The 13,745-nt window shown below is 41.5% G+C and overlaps 1 protein-coding gene across 1 annotated transcript; it reads right to left on the bottom strand.

Moving 5' to 3' along the window:
• Positions 1 to 32: 32 nt before the first annotated feature.
• On the bottom strand, positions 33 to 13,745 carry ramp1 (receptor activity modifying protein 1). The gene is made up of 3 exons (XM_072261434.1): positions 13,432 to 13,745; positions 3,798 to 3,936; positions 33 to 335 (listed from the first exon to the last, which is right to left on the bottom strand). The coding sequence occupies exons 1-3, from the start codon at positions 13,472 to 13,474 to the stop codon at positions 80 to 82; spliced, it is 438 nt and encodes a 145-aa protein (XP_072117535.1). The 5' UTR covers positions 13,475 to 13,745; the 3' UTR covers positions 33 to 79.

Below are 13,745 nucleotides of genomic sequence, written 5' to 3' on the forward strand. Positions count from 1 at the left end.
AACCGAGCAATATCATCTTGTCAAATGGTTGAATTTCACATGTTCTCTAACCCAGTAGAAGGGATGATAAAATAGTTTTTTATACAATGCCTTCATTCCGCTTGCTCCTCCACACGACAAGTGCTGTCATAAGCAGAGTAATCATCACTGGGATCATAATGAAAGGTCCTACTATGTTGTTTGGAGGATCCCCCAAGGCTCTCCCGGAGATGGAACAGTTTACAAAGTATTCTTTGTGAATGGTAATGAAGAACTGGTCCACCATCTGATTCGGCCAAAAACAATCCATCTTGTTAGCAATCAAAAATGTGCAGTTTGTAATATCTCTATAGGAACTATAAAAAATGAGAGCATTTGTTAGTACAGTGTAAAGATACCATTGAAAACATTTGAATGCAAACAAAAATAAGACTCGTCAAATTAGTGATCCACTGTACAGAAAACAGAATTACCCTGTGGGATTGAGTGAAAATGAACATGTGCCCACTGGACAAAAATGCACATTTCATTTTTTGTGCAACTCAGCTCCATGTCCTGATGAATGATTTACAGCCAAAACTTTAATGAGCCCATTTCTAATATTTGTTATCGGTCTTTAGATGTTATTAGAAAACCGCAGATGTGCCAACAGAATACAAGGTGGGAATCTTAACAAGAATACCACCCAGAATGAGGTAGTAAATTGAATTCACATTGGTTTAGTGTGAGAAGCCAAAGGGTGATAGTAATTGGAAGCCAATGACTAGGGGTGTGCCCCAGGGCTCAGTATTGGATCCATTGTTACTTGACATCTATATCAACAATCTGGATGATAATGTGCTGAAGTGGATCAGCAGATTTGTGGATGACACCAAGACTGTGTGGCGTAATGAACAATGAGAAAGGCTATCTAAGCTAATCTAAAAATGGGCTGAAAATAGCAGATGGAATTTCATATACACAAGTGTGAGGTGTTACACTTTGGGAGGACAAACCAAGACAGAACTTACATAGCGAAAGGTAGGGCACTGAGGGGTGTGGTAGAACAGAGGGATCTGGGAACACAGATCCATAATTCCTTGAAAGTGGCATCAAAGGTAGATGGGGTTGTAAAGAGAGCTTTACACACTGGCCTTCATAAATCAAAATATTGAATACAGGAATTTGGATGTTATGAAATTGCATAAGTTGTTGATGAGGCCAAATTTGGAGTAGTGTCTGCAGTTCTGGGCACCTACCTACAGGAAAGTTATCAAGATTGAAATAACAGAGAAACTATACAAGGATATTGGCAGGACACGAGTTAGAGAAAGAGGTTAAATAGGTTAGAACTTTATTCTCTGGATTTTAAGAGAATGAGGGGAGATTTGCAAGAGGTATACAAAATTATGATTAACGTAAGCAGGATTTTGCTATTAAGGTTGGGTGAGACTAGTACTAGAAATCATAGGTTAAGGATGAGATGTCTAATATTTAAGGGGAACTTCATTCAGAGCATGGTGAGACTGTGAAACAAGCTGCTAGTGGAAGTGGTGGATATGAGTTTGATTGCAACATTTAAGTTTGGATAAGTACCTAGATGTGAGGGGTATGAAGGCTCCAGGTCATGTTGATGGGATTAGGGAGAATAACAATTCAGCACAAATTAGATGGGCCAAATGGCCTATTTCTATGCCATAGTGTTCCACGATTCTAATCACAGATACTGTACAGGTTGCTGAAAGTTCTGGAACAAAATTCAAGTGCATTAAGTTACTCAGTGGGATAAAGCAAACAAAAATGAAAGTAGGAGGAACAAGAACCAGTGAAAGGGATCTTGGTCAATGAGATCACTTTCCCTTTTGAAAATATCGATCTTGGTTTTGATTATACTCACAGTCAGCAGGTACACAGATGTGACCACTTATTATCATAATAAATTAACAGGTAACCTGACTCATCAGAAGCTTGCCATTGGTGCCATGTTTCCTACCTCTACCAGTACTTCAAAAGTACTTGCATCTTCCCGTAAAGTATGTGGGTTATCTTAGGGTTCCAGGAGTTACTGAATAAATGGTCTTTCTATTTTTCAATGTTTAATGACAAACTTTTAAAATACTGATAATCAGCAGCGTAGATCACTGCTTTATTACTGTCTTTTGCTCCGTGTTCCTTCCCGTTCTAACTCCTAAACTTCAACTCCTCCAACAGTTCACAACCTAAATGTACACCACCAAACTTAGTACTGAGCAGCTCAGAGCAAGAATGCCTCTGGCACAGAACACCACAATAGAGTACAGGCCCTTCTGTCCACAATATTGTGTCGATCTTTTAACCTACTCTTCAGTCAATCTAACTCTTCCCTCCTACATACCCCTCCATTTTTCTATCATCCATACACTATGTCTGCATAAGGGTTTGTTAAGTGCCCCCAATATATCTGCCTCTACCACCACCCTTGGCAGTGCGTTTCACACACTCACACCTCTCTATGTATAAAACATGTCTCTGATATTCTACCCCTATGCTTTGCTCCAATCACTTTAAAGGTGTGCCCAGTCATGTTAGTCATTTCTGTCCTGGAAAAAGCCTCCGGCTCTGCACTCTATCTATGCCTCTCATCATCTCATACACCTCTATAAAGTTGCCTCTCATCCTTCTTCGCTCCAAAGAGAGTAGGCCTAGCTTGTTCAAACTCTCTTCATCCAAGCATCCAATCTAATCCGAGCATCATCCTGATAGATCTCCTCCACACCTCCTCTAAAGCTTCTATATCCTTCCGATAATGAAGCAATCAGAACCGAACACAGTATTCCAAGTGTGGTCTAACCAGGGTTTTATAGTTGCAGTTCTTGAATTCAATCCCCCAACTAGTGAAGGCTAAAATGCCATATACCTTCTTAAACACCCTATCAACTGGCATGGTAACTTTGAGGGGTCTATGGACATGAACCACAATACCTCTCTGTTCCTCCACACTGCTAAGAATCCTGTATTCTGTCTTCAAATATGGCCTTGCAAAATGAATCACATCACGTTTCTTCAGGTTGAACTTCATCTGTCACTGCTCAGTCAGCTCTGCATCTTGTCAATATCCACATTAGACAATCTTCTACACTATCCACATGTCCATCAACCTTCATACAACTGTAAACTTACTAATCCTCCCTCCCTCTTACTCATCCAAGTCACTTATAAAAAGAGCAGTGGTCCCAGAACAGATCCCTGCGGAACACCAGGCAAAATACACTCCATCTACACCCACCCTCTGCCTTCTAAGGACAAGTTAATTCTGAATCCACATGGTCAAGTTGCCCTGGATCCCATGCCTCCTGACTTTCTGGATGAGCCTGCCATGGGAAACCTTAAAATCCATATATATTACATCCACTGCTCTATCTTGATCAATATACTTTGTTACATCCCCAGTGAATTCAATCAGGCTTGTGAGACATGACCTGCCCCTCACAAGGCCATGTTGACTATACTTCTTCAAATGCTCATAAATACTGGCACTAAGAATCTTCTCCAATCATTTTTCCACTGTTGAAGTAAGCTTCACTGGTCTATAATTCCCAGGGTTATCTCTACCTCCCCTTTTGTACAAAGCATAACATTTGCCACCCTCCAATCATCAGGTATTAATCTCAACCAAGTCTATAGTTAATTACAACTGGATGCACGCATCCCTACACTCAAAGGTTTCATACTGATAACCACACAGAGACACTTAAGAGATTGAAAAGTAAATGTTTTATGACATGATAATACAGTGAGGACTGTGCACTTCAGAAGTGGTGAAATAGTTCACTCTCTTTTACAATAAATTCCACACAGACCTTAGTGTTTCTTCCCAGTCACACCAGAGTTTTTTTCCGACATCTGTCATCTGAAATCTGTAAGCCTCCAAGCAAATGTGTTTAAGAAGATAGGAGTAATAGGCTTCGTTGCAAGCAGAGAGCAGATTCAGTTGATTTACTGTGAACAAATAAATATAACAACTTTAGTAAAAACAATTAGAGTTTTAAACACACCACTATCACAACTGAGGGGTTATGGATTCTGGCTTAACCCCAGGAACCTTACATAAGACTCGGCACTTACGTAGTGCAGTTACAAAGATACCATCCTTTCATTGTAACAATGAGCTGAGCCCTGAATCAGGTAAGACTTCCAAGGCAACACAAGAATAAACTTTGTTCAGGTTGTGAGTGCTTTGAGCATTGGATTTGAACAAAAACATGAATGAGGAGGACCATGAGTCCAGCATATACAAGTCTCAAAACAAGACAGCAAAAACTCCTGAAAGAAGGTTGATAGGAGTTAAATGAGAGCAAGGAATGAGAAGCAGAAATTAAATACCTGAACCCTTCATATCCCTCACATGTAGGTACTTATCCAAACTTAAATGTTGCAATCAAACTCATATCCACCACTTCCACTAGCAGCTCGTTCCACAGCCTCACCACCCTCTGAATGAAGTTCCCCTCATGTTCCCCTTAAATATTGGGGATGGGGAAAGTCAGGAAAGCAATGTTAGAGCAAGAATATCTTAAAGCTATCAGCAGTATTTGATGGTTCAATCTTGATGAAGGGTCTTGTCCTGAAACATCGACCGGGTATGCCCCCTCCAAAGACGTTGCTGCCTGACCTGCTGAGTTCCTCCAGCATTTTGTGTTTGCTGCTTAAGGTTTCCAACATCTGCAGAATCTCTCCTGTTTATGACAGCTCAGGATTGGCTACGTTCCAAACAATAATTAACATTTCAAAGGGCCAATCTGTACCACTTAGTGGACTATGGAAGAAATGTGAGATAATGGGGGAAAAGACTGAGACTTGCAATTTAAAGTTTGATGAATTACAGTTGAACATGGTGAAGCTGAACGCCTGTGGGAGTGGACCGCAAAGGCTCCTGTATTTACATTTCAGGCTGCATTCATACCAGCCATCTGGAGAGTAGCCAAGGTCACCAACATACATGGAATAGCTTTGGGGTTTTAAATTTCAAGACTAAATTACCAACTGCATAGGTAAAGAACAAAATAGTAGCCAGCATTTATTCTGAAGGCACTATTATATTTGGTTGGGAGTGGTGAGTCTACACAAGAAAATGTTTCAGAATTGACTAGAAAGGAAAGACCAGCCTAAGAAAGGTGATTTTTCTAGAAGTGTTGGAAATGGTACCTCAGATCAGACAGTTCAAAGGCCACCTGTAGTTCAAAGAATAGATCAATAAATCTGCTACAGTATAAGCTGAGAGAAGTGTTATCCAAATCTTCAGCTGATGTCAAAGGGAATGGCTTAGAGCAACAGTGGTAGACGCAATTCATCTCTAGTGTTACACTTTAGTCTAAATGATGTCAGGAAGTGGGCTGAGTGCTATGGGAAAGTAGCATGTATTACAGGGTATAAACTCAAGGGTGTTGAAGGCAGAAAATATCTGTTAATAAGCTGTAAAAAATCCCAGATGGAATTATGCATTTGTCACAAATGCTCAGAACAATTAAAGTGCATTATTAAAGTATTATGAATATTATTAAAGTTTAAATGATGGTCCAGTAGGACTACTGTGTTCAATATTGGGATTCATTGTACAAACAGCTTGCTTGTAGAACAGTGTGGACTTACCCGTACAACGCTGATGGTTAACTGACCATTCCCTAGGCAACCGTTAACAAGAGTCTGCACAGATTTTACTGCAATATATGGAATGGCAAAAAAAAATTCTTGCAGTGCCCCTTGTGAAGAGGAATTTGAACCACATTGTCCTTAGAGCAGTTGTTAATGGGCTTTCCCAAGAAATTGATCTTACAGGCACGGCAGATTAGGACACCTGCATGGTGAGCGCATTACAAGTGAATGAAAGTCTTCTTACAAGTGGGTATTAGAGAACAAAATTTGACTCTGATCTTAGAGGTGGAAAGATTGACAAAAGGTAGGGATTTAGGTAAGGAATTCTAGATCTCAGTGCTGAAGCCACACCCTTCAAAAGCAGGGACGTATAGGGAAATGAAAAGCAGTGAGGATGACAGGGAATCAAAGATTTCAGCATTGGAAAAAATTCACTTCGTTACATTTGCACCAAAACACTACAGAATAATCACAGGACCTGCACCTTTCCCAACATTCTGAAATGATTCCAGCTTGAATTATTTCAGTCCCATAAATGGAATTCTCTACCTTAACTTTTCCCCCATTTGAGTGAATCCAAAAATTCCTCGTCCTCTCTCCTTAGTGAGGGGTGTAACATTTGCAATCCGCCATCACTGAATAACTTAACCATACTGTAGGCTTACATCATAAAGATTCTTGCTTTAAGGAGATCTATTAAATCTACTCTTTGACTCTCCTAGTCTAATAGAAATAGTTCTAATGCTTTGGCTTCTAATTTTAGTTCTCTCTCCCTGGCACCGGCCCAGCAAATCTGAGGCGTGCTTAGTCTACAGCTTTCATTTTTATTTTGTTCTGAGACACAGTGCTGAAAGCGTGAACTAATCGTACAGAAACGTATGCTGAGAGTTGTAAATACAAACAAGGAAAAAATGCAGAAAATACTAAAAAGCCAGAACTGGTAAATATTAAATCATTTGTCTAAATTTACCATTGCTTGCCATTGGATCTATAGAAGAGTTGCTTTTTATTACTTATTCACATTTACTTTATCCTAATTTAGGAATCTATATGATTCTGCACTCTTTATGACTTTACGATTGGATAAAGATCAATGAAAAGATATATTTAAATTAATTTCTAAGAGGGATACACAAAGAAGTCAAAGCTATTTACTGTATACTAAAAAAATTATCACAGTGACTATACAAGTCCAGCTGAGAGGAGATAAAGAAGTTAGACTAAATGTGAATGCAGTAAATAAAGTCTAAAACAACATGAAAAATGAGGGTTTGAGAAGCAATTTAAAAAAATGAAATATCACAGAATGCACTATTGAATTAGATCAACAATACAGCATCTCCCAGTCCCTGCAGTCTCTCCACCAAACACTCAACACTTAGAGGCTTCCTTTCATTTTGTACTCAATCCCAACTTGGAAACATACCCAAGCTTCGATTGCCACTGGGATGACTGGGAATTTAAATTAGTAACTAAATGCATTACAGGCTACCATAGGTTCAGACACCATCAAATACTGTATCATTGGAATCCGGGTCTCAGGAAGGAAACGTACCTTCTGAAACTCTCACAACGACACCGTTCACTCTTCAGTGACCTCTGAAATAGCCTAGCAAATCACTTATTGGCAGTTTAGGTACAGCTATTGACTTGACTTGCATATTCCAAGTATTAATAGACAAAGATAAACAAGAATTCATTAGCAAAAATGAGCATTGATTTTGAAGTAACCTGATATAGGTTGGTTGGTAAGTGGCACAGATTGAGGATCGAGGTTTATCCTGATTGTTAGAACGTGATGGGTACTTTCCCCTTTCTGTTTATTCCCGTTCAAGTTTTATCACTAAATTCCCCTCATTAATCATCTTCTAGATATAGAACAGCTCGCATTTCAGCATTAAATTTCACCAGGCACTTACCTACTAATCAGTCTAGTACCCAAGTAATATACACTGCTTATGGCAGAATGCATTGTAATTGATATTATTGTTTATTATACTTACGTTTGTTAGCTTTTATTGATTGCACTGAGGGAGGGAATATATAGGAGGGCACGAGCTGGCTAATCAAATTGTTGTGTACACTGGTTCATGCCCAGTAATACTGGGTGTAGTTTATTGCTGGCATTGGACCATAGTTCAATTCACCATTGGCTACTGTTCTCTGAATAGCATGTGTACAGTTGTTAGTTTATGGATTATTTGCAACAGAGAAGAAATCGTCTTTTGCCAACTTAACACAATGGGCTCAAAGGAACTAAAAATATAACACTTGAAAAAACTTAGGACTAATGCAGGGTCTCTGCATTACACCTTTTGCCTCCATGGATACTGCTCAACTCAGAGTTCTCTCGGCATTCCAGATTTCAGTATCTGCAGGCTTTTATATTTACATAAACAATTGGCTGAGTTACTTCAAAGTCCCAGTCTCTGTCTCTCGATCTGCACATTGCCGTTCTTCAAGCCAGGTTCTTTCAGGGACCTTTATATTAACATGAGTTTCTCTCTCCATCACCCTTTCACACCTGAGTGAGAGCTTTCTACCTTGGCTCTGCTCAAATCCAATCAATTACATCTACATCCCTCAGCTATCTTGCTCACCACCAAGAGAAGTAAGTCCTTCCTGTTTATTGTGTCTGGGTCTTCCATAATTTACACATTAATGAATTAATTCTTCAGTCTTGTTTATTCTAAAGGAACAACCTCAGCCTAGTCTGTCACTCCACATAAATATAATTGTTCAATCCTAGCAACAATATCATACACTCTCGTGTTAGCACATCCATGATGTAGTTTGATGCTCGGGCATGTACGTATGCTCAATGGCCACTTTATTAAGTACCTCGGGGAATAATAATAAAGTGGCCACAGAGTGTACATTCATGGTCTTCAGCTGTTGCCCTTCAATGTTCAATGTGTTGTGTGTTCTGAGATATTCTTCTGCACACCACTGTTGTAGTGTGTGGTTATTTGAATTGCTGTCAGTTTCCTGCCACCATGAACCAGTCTGGCCATTCTCCTCTGACTTTTCTCATTAACAAGGCAATTTTGCCCACAGAACTGCTGCTCACTAGGTTATTAATTTTTTTGAACTATTCTCCATAAACTCTAGAGAGTATTGTGCATGAGATCAGGAGTTTCTGAGATATTCAAACTACCTCATCAGGCACCAACAATCATTCGGCGGTCAAAGTCACTTAGATCACATTTCTTCCCCATTCTGATATTTGTTCTGAGCAGCAACTGAACCTCTGACCATACCTACATGTTTTTAATGCACTGACCTGCTGCCACATGACTGGTGTATTAACAAGGTGTACAGGTGTATCTAATAGAGAGGCCACTCAATGTGGTATCTGCCTGTGCCTAGCCAGATATCTTTTAAACCATTCCAAGGTGCCCTTCTTCCTTTCAGTTTGCTGAATAATGGCAATTATTCCAATTATATTCGTAACCCCCTCGTGCTGTTTCCTTCAGGAATCTGGACGCGTACTCATGCTTGTTATTTTACACCTAGGGGCTTATGTATCCCCTTGTCATATCTGCCCTCCCCAAAGCAATACCTTCTGCTTCTCTGGGTTGAACTCCATGTCCCATATATGGACTCGTCCAACCAGCCACTGATACTTTCCTGAGGCCTGGAGCTTCCTTCCTCATTATTAACAATATTGGTATCATTACCAAACTTGTTAGCCATTGCTGCTACATTTATGTCCAAATCATCACCACACAGCATACAAAGCAAAAAGCCTATCACTGCACTCTGCAGCAACCCACTCCACACAACTCTCCAGTTACTGGAACTCCCAATCGTCCATTGCCACAGCTTTCTCCCAAAAAAAATGTGACATTTAATCCAAATTGTAACTTTTTATTAAAATCCTTTGAGAGTTTACTTTCTAATTTATTAGGAACATCTTTGCCAAATTCCTCGTTAAAATCCATGAAGGCAAAATGAAATGTTCCATCCTGATTGACTTCATCTTTAGACACAACCTTTTCTCAATGAATCCATATTGCTTCTTCTCCAATAAAGATAAAAGATCTGAGTAATGATTCAAGCTGTTCAACATAATTGTTCCAATAATTTGTCAAAACAATGAATGGGACAATTGTTACTCTTTATCTATCCTTTCACAACACCCCAGAATTAGCCATCTCAGATCTCTAATGATTAAAACATGATGTCATTCTTCCATTTTAAAAGCCTGTGATAGACCAGCTGGTCTATATTCTGCTGAACCACCTGACAATCTTCCTCACTTTCCATAATGTTGCCAACTTTCATGTCATCTGCAAACTAACCAGTTATCCCAAGCACGTTTTCATCCAAATCACAATCAAAGATCCCATTGCAGAACATCACAGGTCAGAATCACTCCTCTCCACCACTAAACTGTTTTAATAATCGTAATAACAACAATAATATTTACAACTGGTGACATCCCAGAGTTTCTACACTATAGCATTAAACAATTAGGCCGACACAGCAATATTCATGTAAATCTCCAGAAAGCTACAATACTAAATTGAATAGTCTGAAAGTTCCTAGCAATTGACAAATGAGCTTGCTTGGCTATGCCTGTACCTCAGGATTTACCAGCTTGAGCTGAGAAAAAATAATAACTTTATTTATAAAGCACCTTTTCACACAAACAATATCATTCTACAACCAGGCCAGTTTTGAAACCTCTACCAAAGTTCCTATATGCCTTAATCTTCTGAGGAGCAAGGTTCCTCAAATCTTCATGAGGAACCTTGTTGAAAGTTTTATTAAAGTCCACTTTGACAATATGCCTTACTATTAATCGACTATGTTCTCTCCTTGGGGAAAAAAATTCACACAATCAAATTTATAAGATGTGACACCCCCCCCCCCAAACACATACACACAAAACCACATTGACTATCGATGATAAAGATATGCTTTTCCATGAGTAGAATCTATCTTCCAGTAATCTTCCGCAATGATGCCCAACCACTGACAAAACTCACCAGCCTATAAATTCCTACTTTGACTCTATTGCCTTTTCAAAACAAAAGAACACCGGCCATTCTCCAGTAGTCTAGGACTTTGCGTCTGACTAAAGAGAATACAAGGATCTCTGTCAAGGATCGAACGATCTCCTCTGACTCTCAATAACCTACGATAGATCTCATTGTACCATGGGGACTTATCCACATTAATGTTCTTCAAATGCCCAGACACCACCTCCTCTTTGATATCAACATATTACACAATATCAATATACTGTATCCCTCTCTGATCTCACTACCTTCCATGTTCCTCTCCTCAGTGAATACTGATGCAATGTGTTGATTTAATTCTTCACCCACTTCCTGTGGCTCCAGGCATAATTTGCCCCCTTTGCCTTGAGTGCTCCTATTCTCTTCCCAGTTGTTTTTAATGTGTGTATAAGATGCCTTGAGATTCTCTTTCATCTTACTCACCGAGGATATTTCATGGCCCCTTATTAGAACTGCTGAGGCAGATTTGGACCGACAGGTGCTGAGGAAAGGTTTGGAGGAGCGTTGATCAAACGTAAGCAAACGAGACTAGCTCAAGTAAGCAGCTTGGTCAATAAGGATAAGTTGAGCTTGATGCTGTGTGACTAAAGATGCAAGTTGCTACATCATGTTGACTCCGTCCATTCATGATGTATTTTTAATTTTTAACAACTCAGTTATAAATTTTTTAAAAATCAGAAAAGATGCTGGAAATTTGAAATAAATGTAGGAAGCACTCAATAAGTCAGTACTGTAGTCATGGAGAGCGAAATATTGTTTCAGGTCGAGGATCCTTTGTTAGAACTTAGAGAGGAAATCATTATATCTTTAAGCATTGCCTTCTATGTTTGATGCCCTAAAGGTAGTTTCTTCCGTGTTGGAGAAAATAAACACAAAATGGGTGATACCTTGATGTTATGTTTGCAGCTGTAACCCTGAATTTCCTGCTACCGGTCACTTCAGTTCTCGTTTGTCAATCGCCTGCACTATAATGATGAGTCCCAAACGCAACACCTCATCTTCCTCCAGGCACATTATGGCTCTCCGGACTCAGAGTTTCAACCAACTTTCTTTCATACCTGTGCAGTTCAGCTGTGGACTTTGTAACGTTAAACTAACTCTCTTAATTAAATCCTCCATTGCCTACTTGCCAGACATTCCCTGCAGCTCTGCAATGCACAGCTTTTACATTCTCCTTTGTATCTTCTTGCTATTCCCCTTAGTGATTTGGGGAATCAAAAACTTATCACAATAGAAACCATGGCACCTTATCAGAGATGCTCCCTTTTCCTTCCCCGTCCCTTCCTTCCGTCCCCCACCCCAGCCCGCAAATTAAAACGACGATTTTCGACCAGAAACGTTTGCCGTGATACCCTCTGCACCGATGCTGCCGGCTGAGTGTTTGTATTTTCTCTGTATTTTTATTGCCACTGACATCTGCCGCGAGGTTTGTTGTCTCTGCGTCAGCGCTACAGTGCAAGATACATTTGCTGTAAGTTACTAAAAATAATTTATACTGCAAGGGAGAAATAACGAGCTAGTACCTATGGCCGGTTTAGAAACCTGGTGCCTGAAGATCTAACAGTGAACGGTGTTATTTGCAGATTGCGAATGCACTGGAGCTGGGACTGCACATCCGCTGTCGATGCATTAAAATCTCCACCACCCAGAGCGTCTGTGTGGTCACGGCGACTAGTGTACAGTACCTGATTTCCATGTTTTAAACCTTACACTCAAAGCAAAACATTATGACAACAACACGCATTTAATGACACTGAACGCCCCTTTTTTATTTCTAAGGACACGACTACTGAGGACGGGAGACTGTAGAAGGCGTTCGATAAATGTACGCATTGAACAGAGAGATTTAAAATAAACATTTCAGCGTCCAGTGGCGAGCTGCCGGGGCACCGATATCAAATGGCAATTGGAAGAAAGGGCACACAGACCTTTCAGGCGCCGCCACTCCCGGTTGGAGCCCGCGAGGATTTGCTCTTCGCCCCAAACCAGAACCCAGGTTCCATTCGGCGAAGTTTAGAGGGGGACGGGGTAACAACCGATATCAGGCAGTTGGCTTCCGTCATTGTCGGGATTTGCCGGCCAGCGAATGGTCCGGATAACACCCACTCGAAGGGGTCTGGAGATCTTTCGTGTCCTTAATCATCCCGATAGAGTAGCTCCGCTCCAGACCGGCGTTTCCGTGACGAGTCTCCGTGCCTCCTGCTCCCGGTCGCGGGCAGTGTTGTGCTTCTTTGCCTCTTCAAAGCTCCTTCCTTGCAGCGCTCTCTGCCCGAGCCCCAAGCTGCGCGTTCACGGCTGTGTTGCCCGGCGTCTCAGGCTTTGTCTCCATAGATCTTTGCCTTTCCAGTCCTCCCTCTGTACACGCTTTCTTGACCGTGACTATTCAGCTCCGTCTGTTTCAACCCGCGTCTGCAATACATCTCGCTACCCATGTCTCGGAGAATGAAGGTCCCCTAGTCCTGACCCTCCTTGTCTTCGGGTTCTCTCTCCATACCTTCTCCGTGCATGTCTAAACCTGCACTGCCGCTTCCATTTCTCGTGTCGTGTTTTCCCCGTGCTTTCTCCGCCTAAACCACGCACACGCTTTCTCTGCTCTCCCTGGTCCGACATCACCTTAATCCGCCTCACCCCCACCAGCCCGCGGTCGAGGGTTGTGAATTGGGGGGATCGGGCAGCGGGGTAGTGGGAGCGAGAGAGAAACACTACGACATAACGATCCGCGACCCCACACACTCTCGGCCAGCACCCGCGTCCATACACGGGCTCTGAATGGGGGACGACAAACCGAAGGCAGGACAGTCTGGGGACAACTTACCAAGCAGCAAGGTTGCGAGCAGCCGGCCGGTCCACGGAGCCATTCCGACAGACGCGGAGTGCGCGGCAGCCAATCCCAGCTCGGTCAAAGCACCAGCTCCCGACTCAGTCTTCCCAGCTCCCGACTCCTCCCCCGGATCCGTTCTCTCCCCGAAGCAACACAATTAGCCGAGGTCGACCGATTGAAACCTGCCGGTGAGAGCGACCCACCCAAAACCTGAACTTAGAACCACCCCAAACCTCGCCGCGTTTCCAAAATCCAGGCGATGCCCAAACAATCATACCCAAACCCGCCGACTGACCCCCAAACTCATA

Source organism: Mobula birostris, chromosome 6 (assembly GCF_030028105.1).
Source record: "Mobula birostris isolate sMobBir1 chromosome 6, sMobBir1.hap1, whole genome shotgun sequence".
Taxonomy (NCBI): domain Eukaryota; kingdom Metazoa; phylum Chordata; class Chondrichthyes; order Myliobatiformes; family Myliobatidae; genus Mobula; species Mobula birostris.

Bases quoted from the DNA above. Each gene is read 5' to 3' on its own strand.
- ramp1 (XM_072261434.1), bottom strand. From the start codon at position 13,474: ATGGCTCCGTGGACCGGCCGGCTGCTCGCAACCTTGCTGCTTG. The intron at 3,937-13,431 runs GTAAGTTGTCCC...ATTTGTTCACAG, and splicing joins GCTCGCAACCTTGCTGCTTG to TAAATCAACTGAATCTGCTC. The intron at 336-3,797 runs GTCTGTGTGGAA...CATTTTTTATAG, and splicing joins GACTGGGAAGAAACACTAAG to TTCCTATAGAGATATTACAA.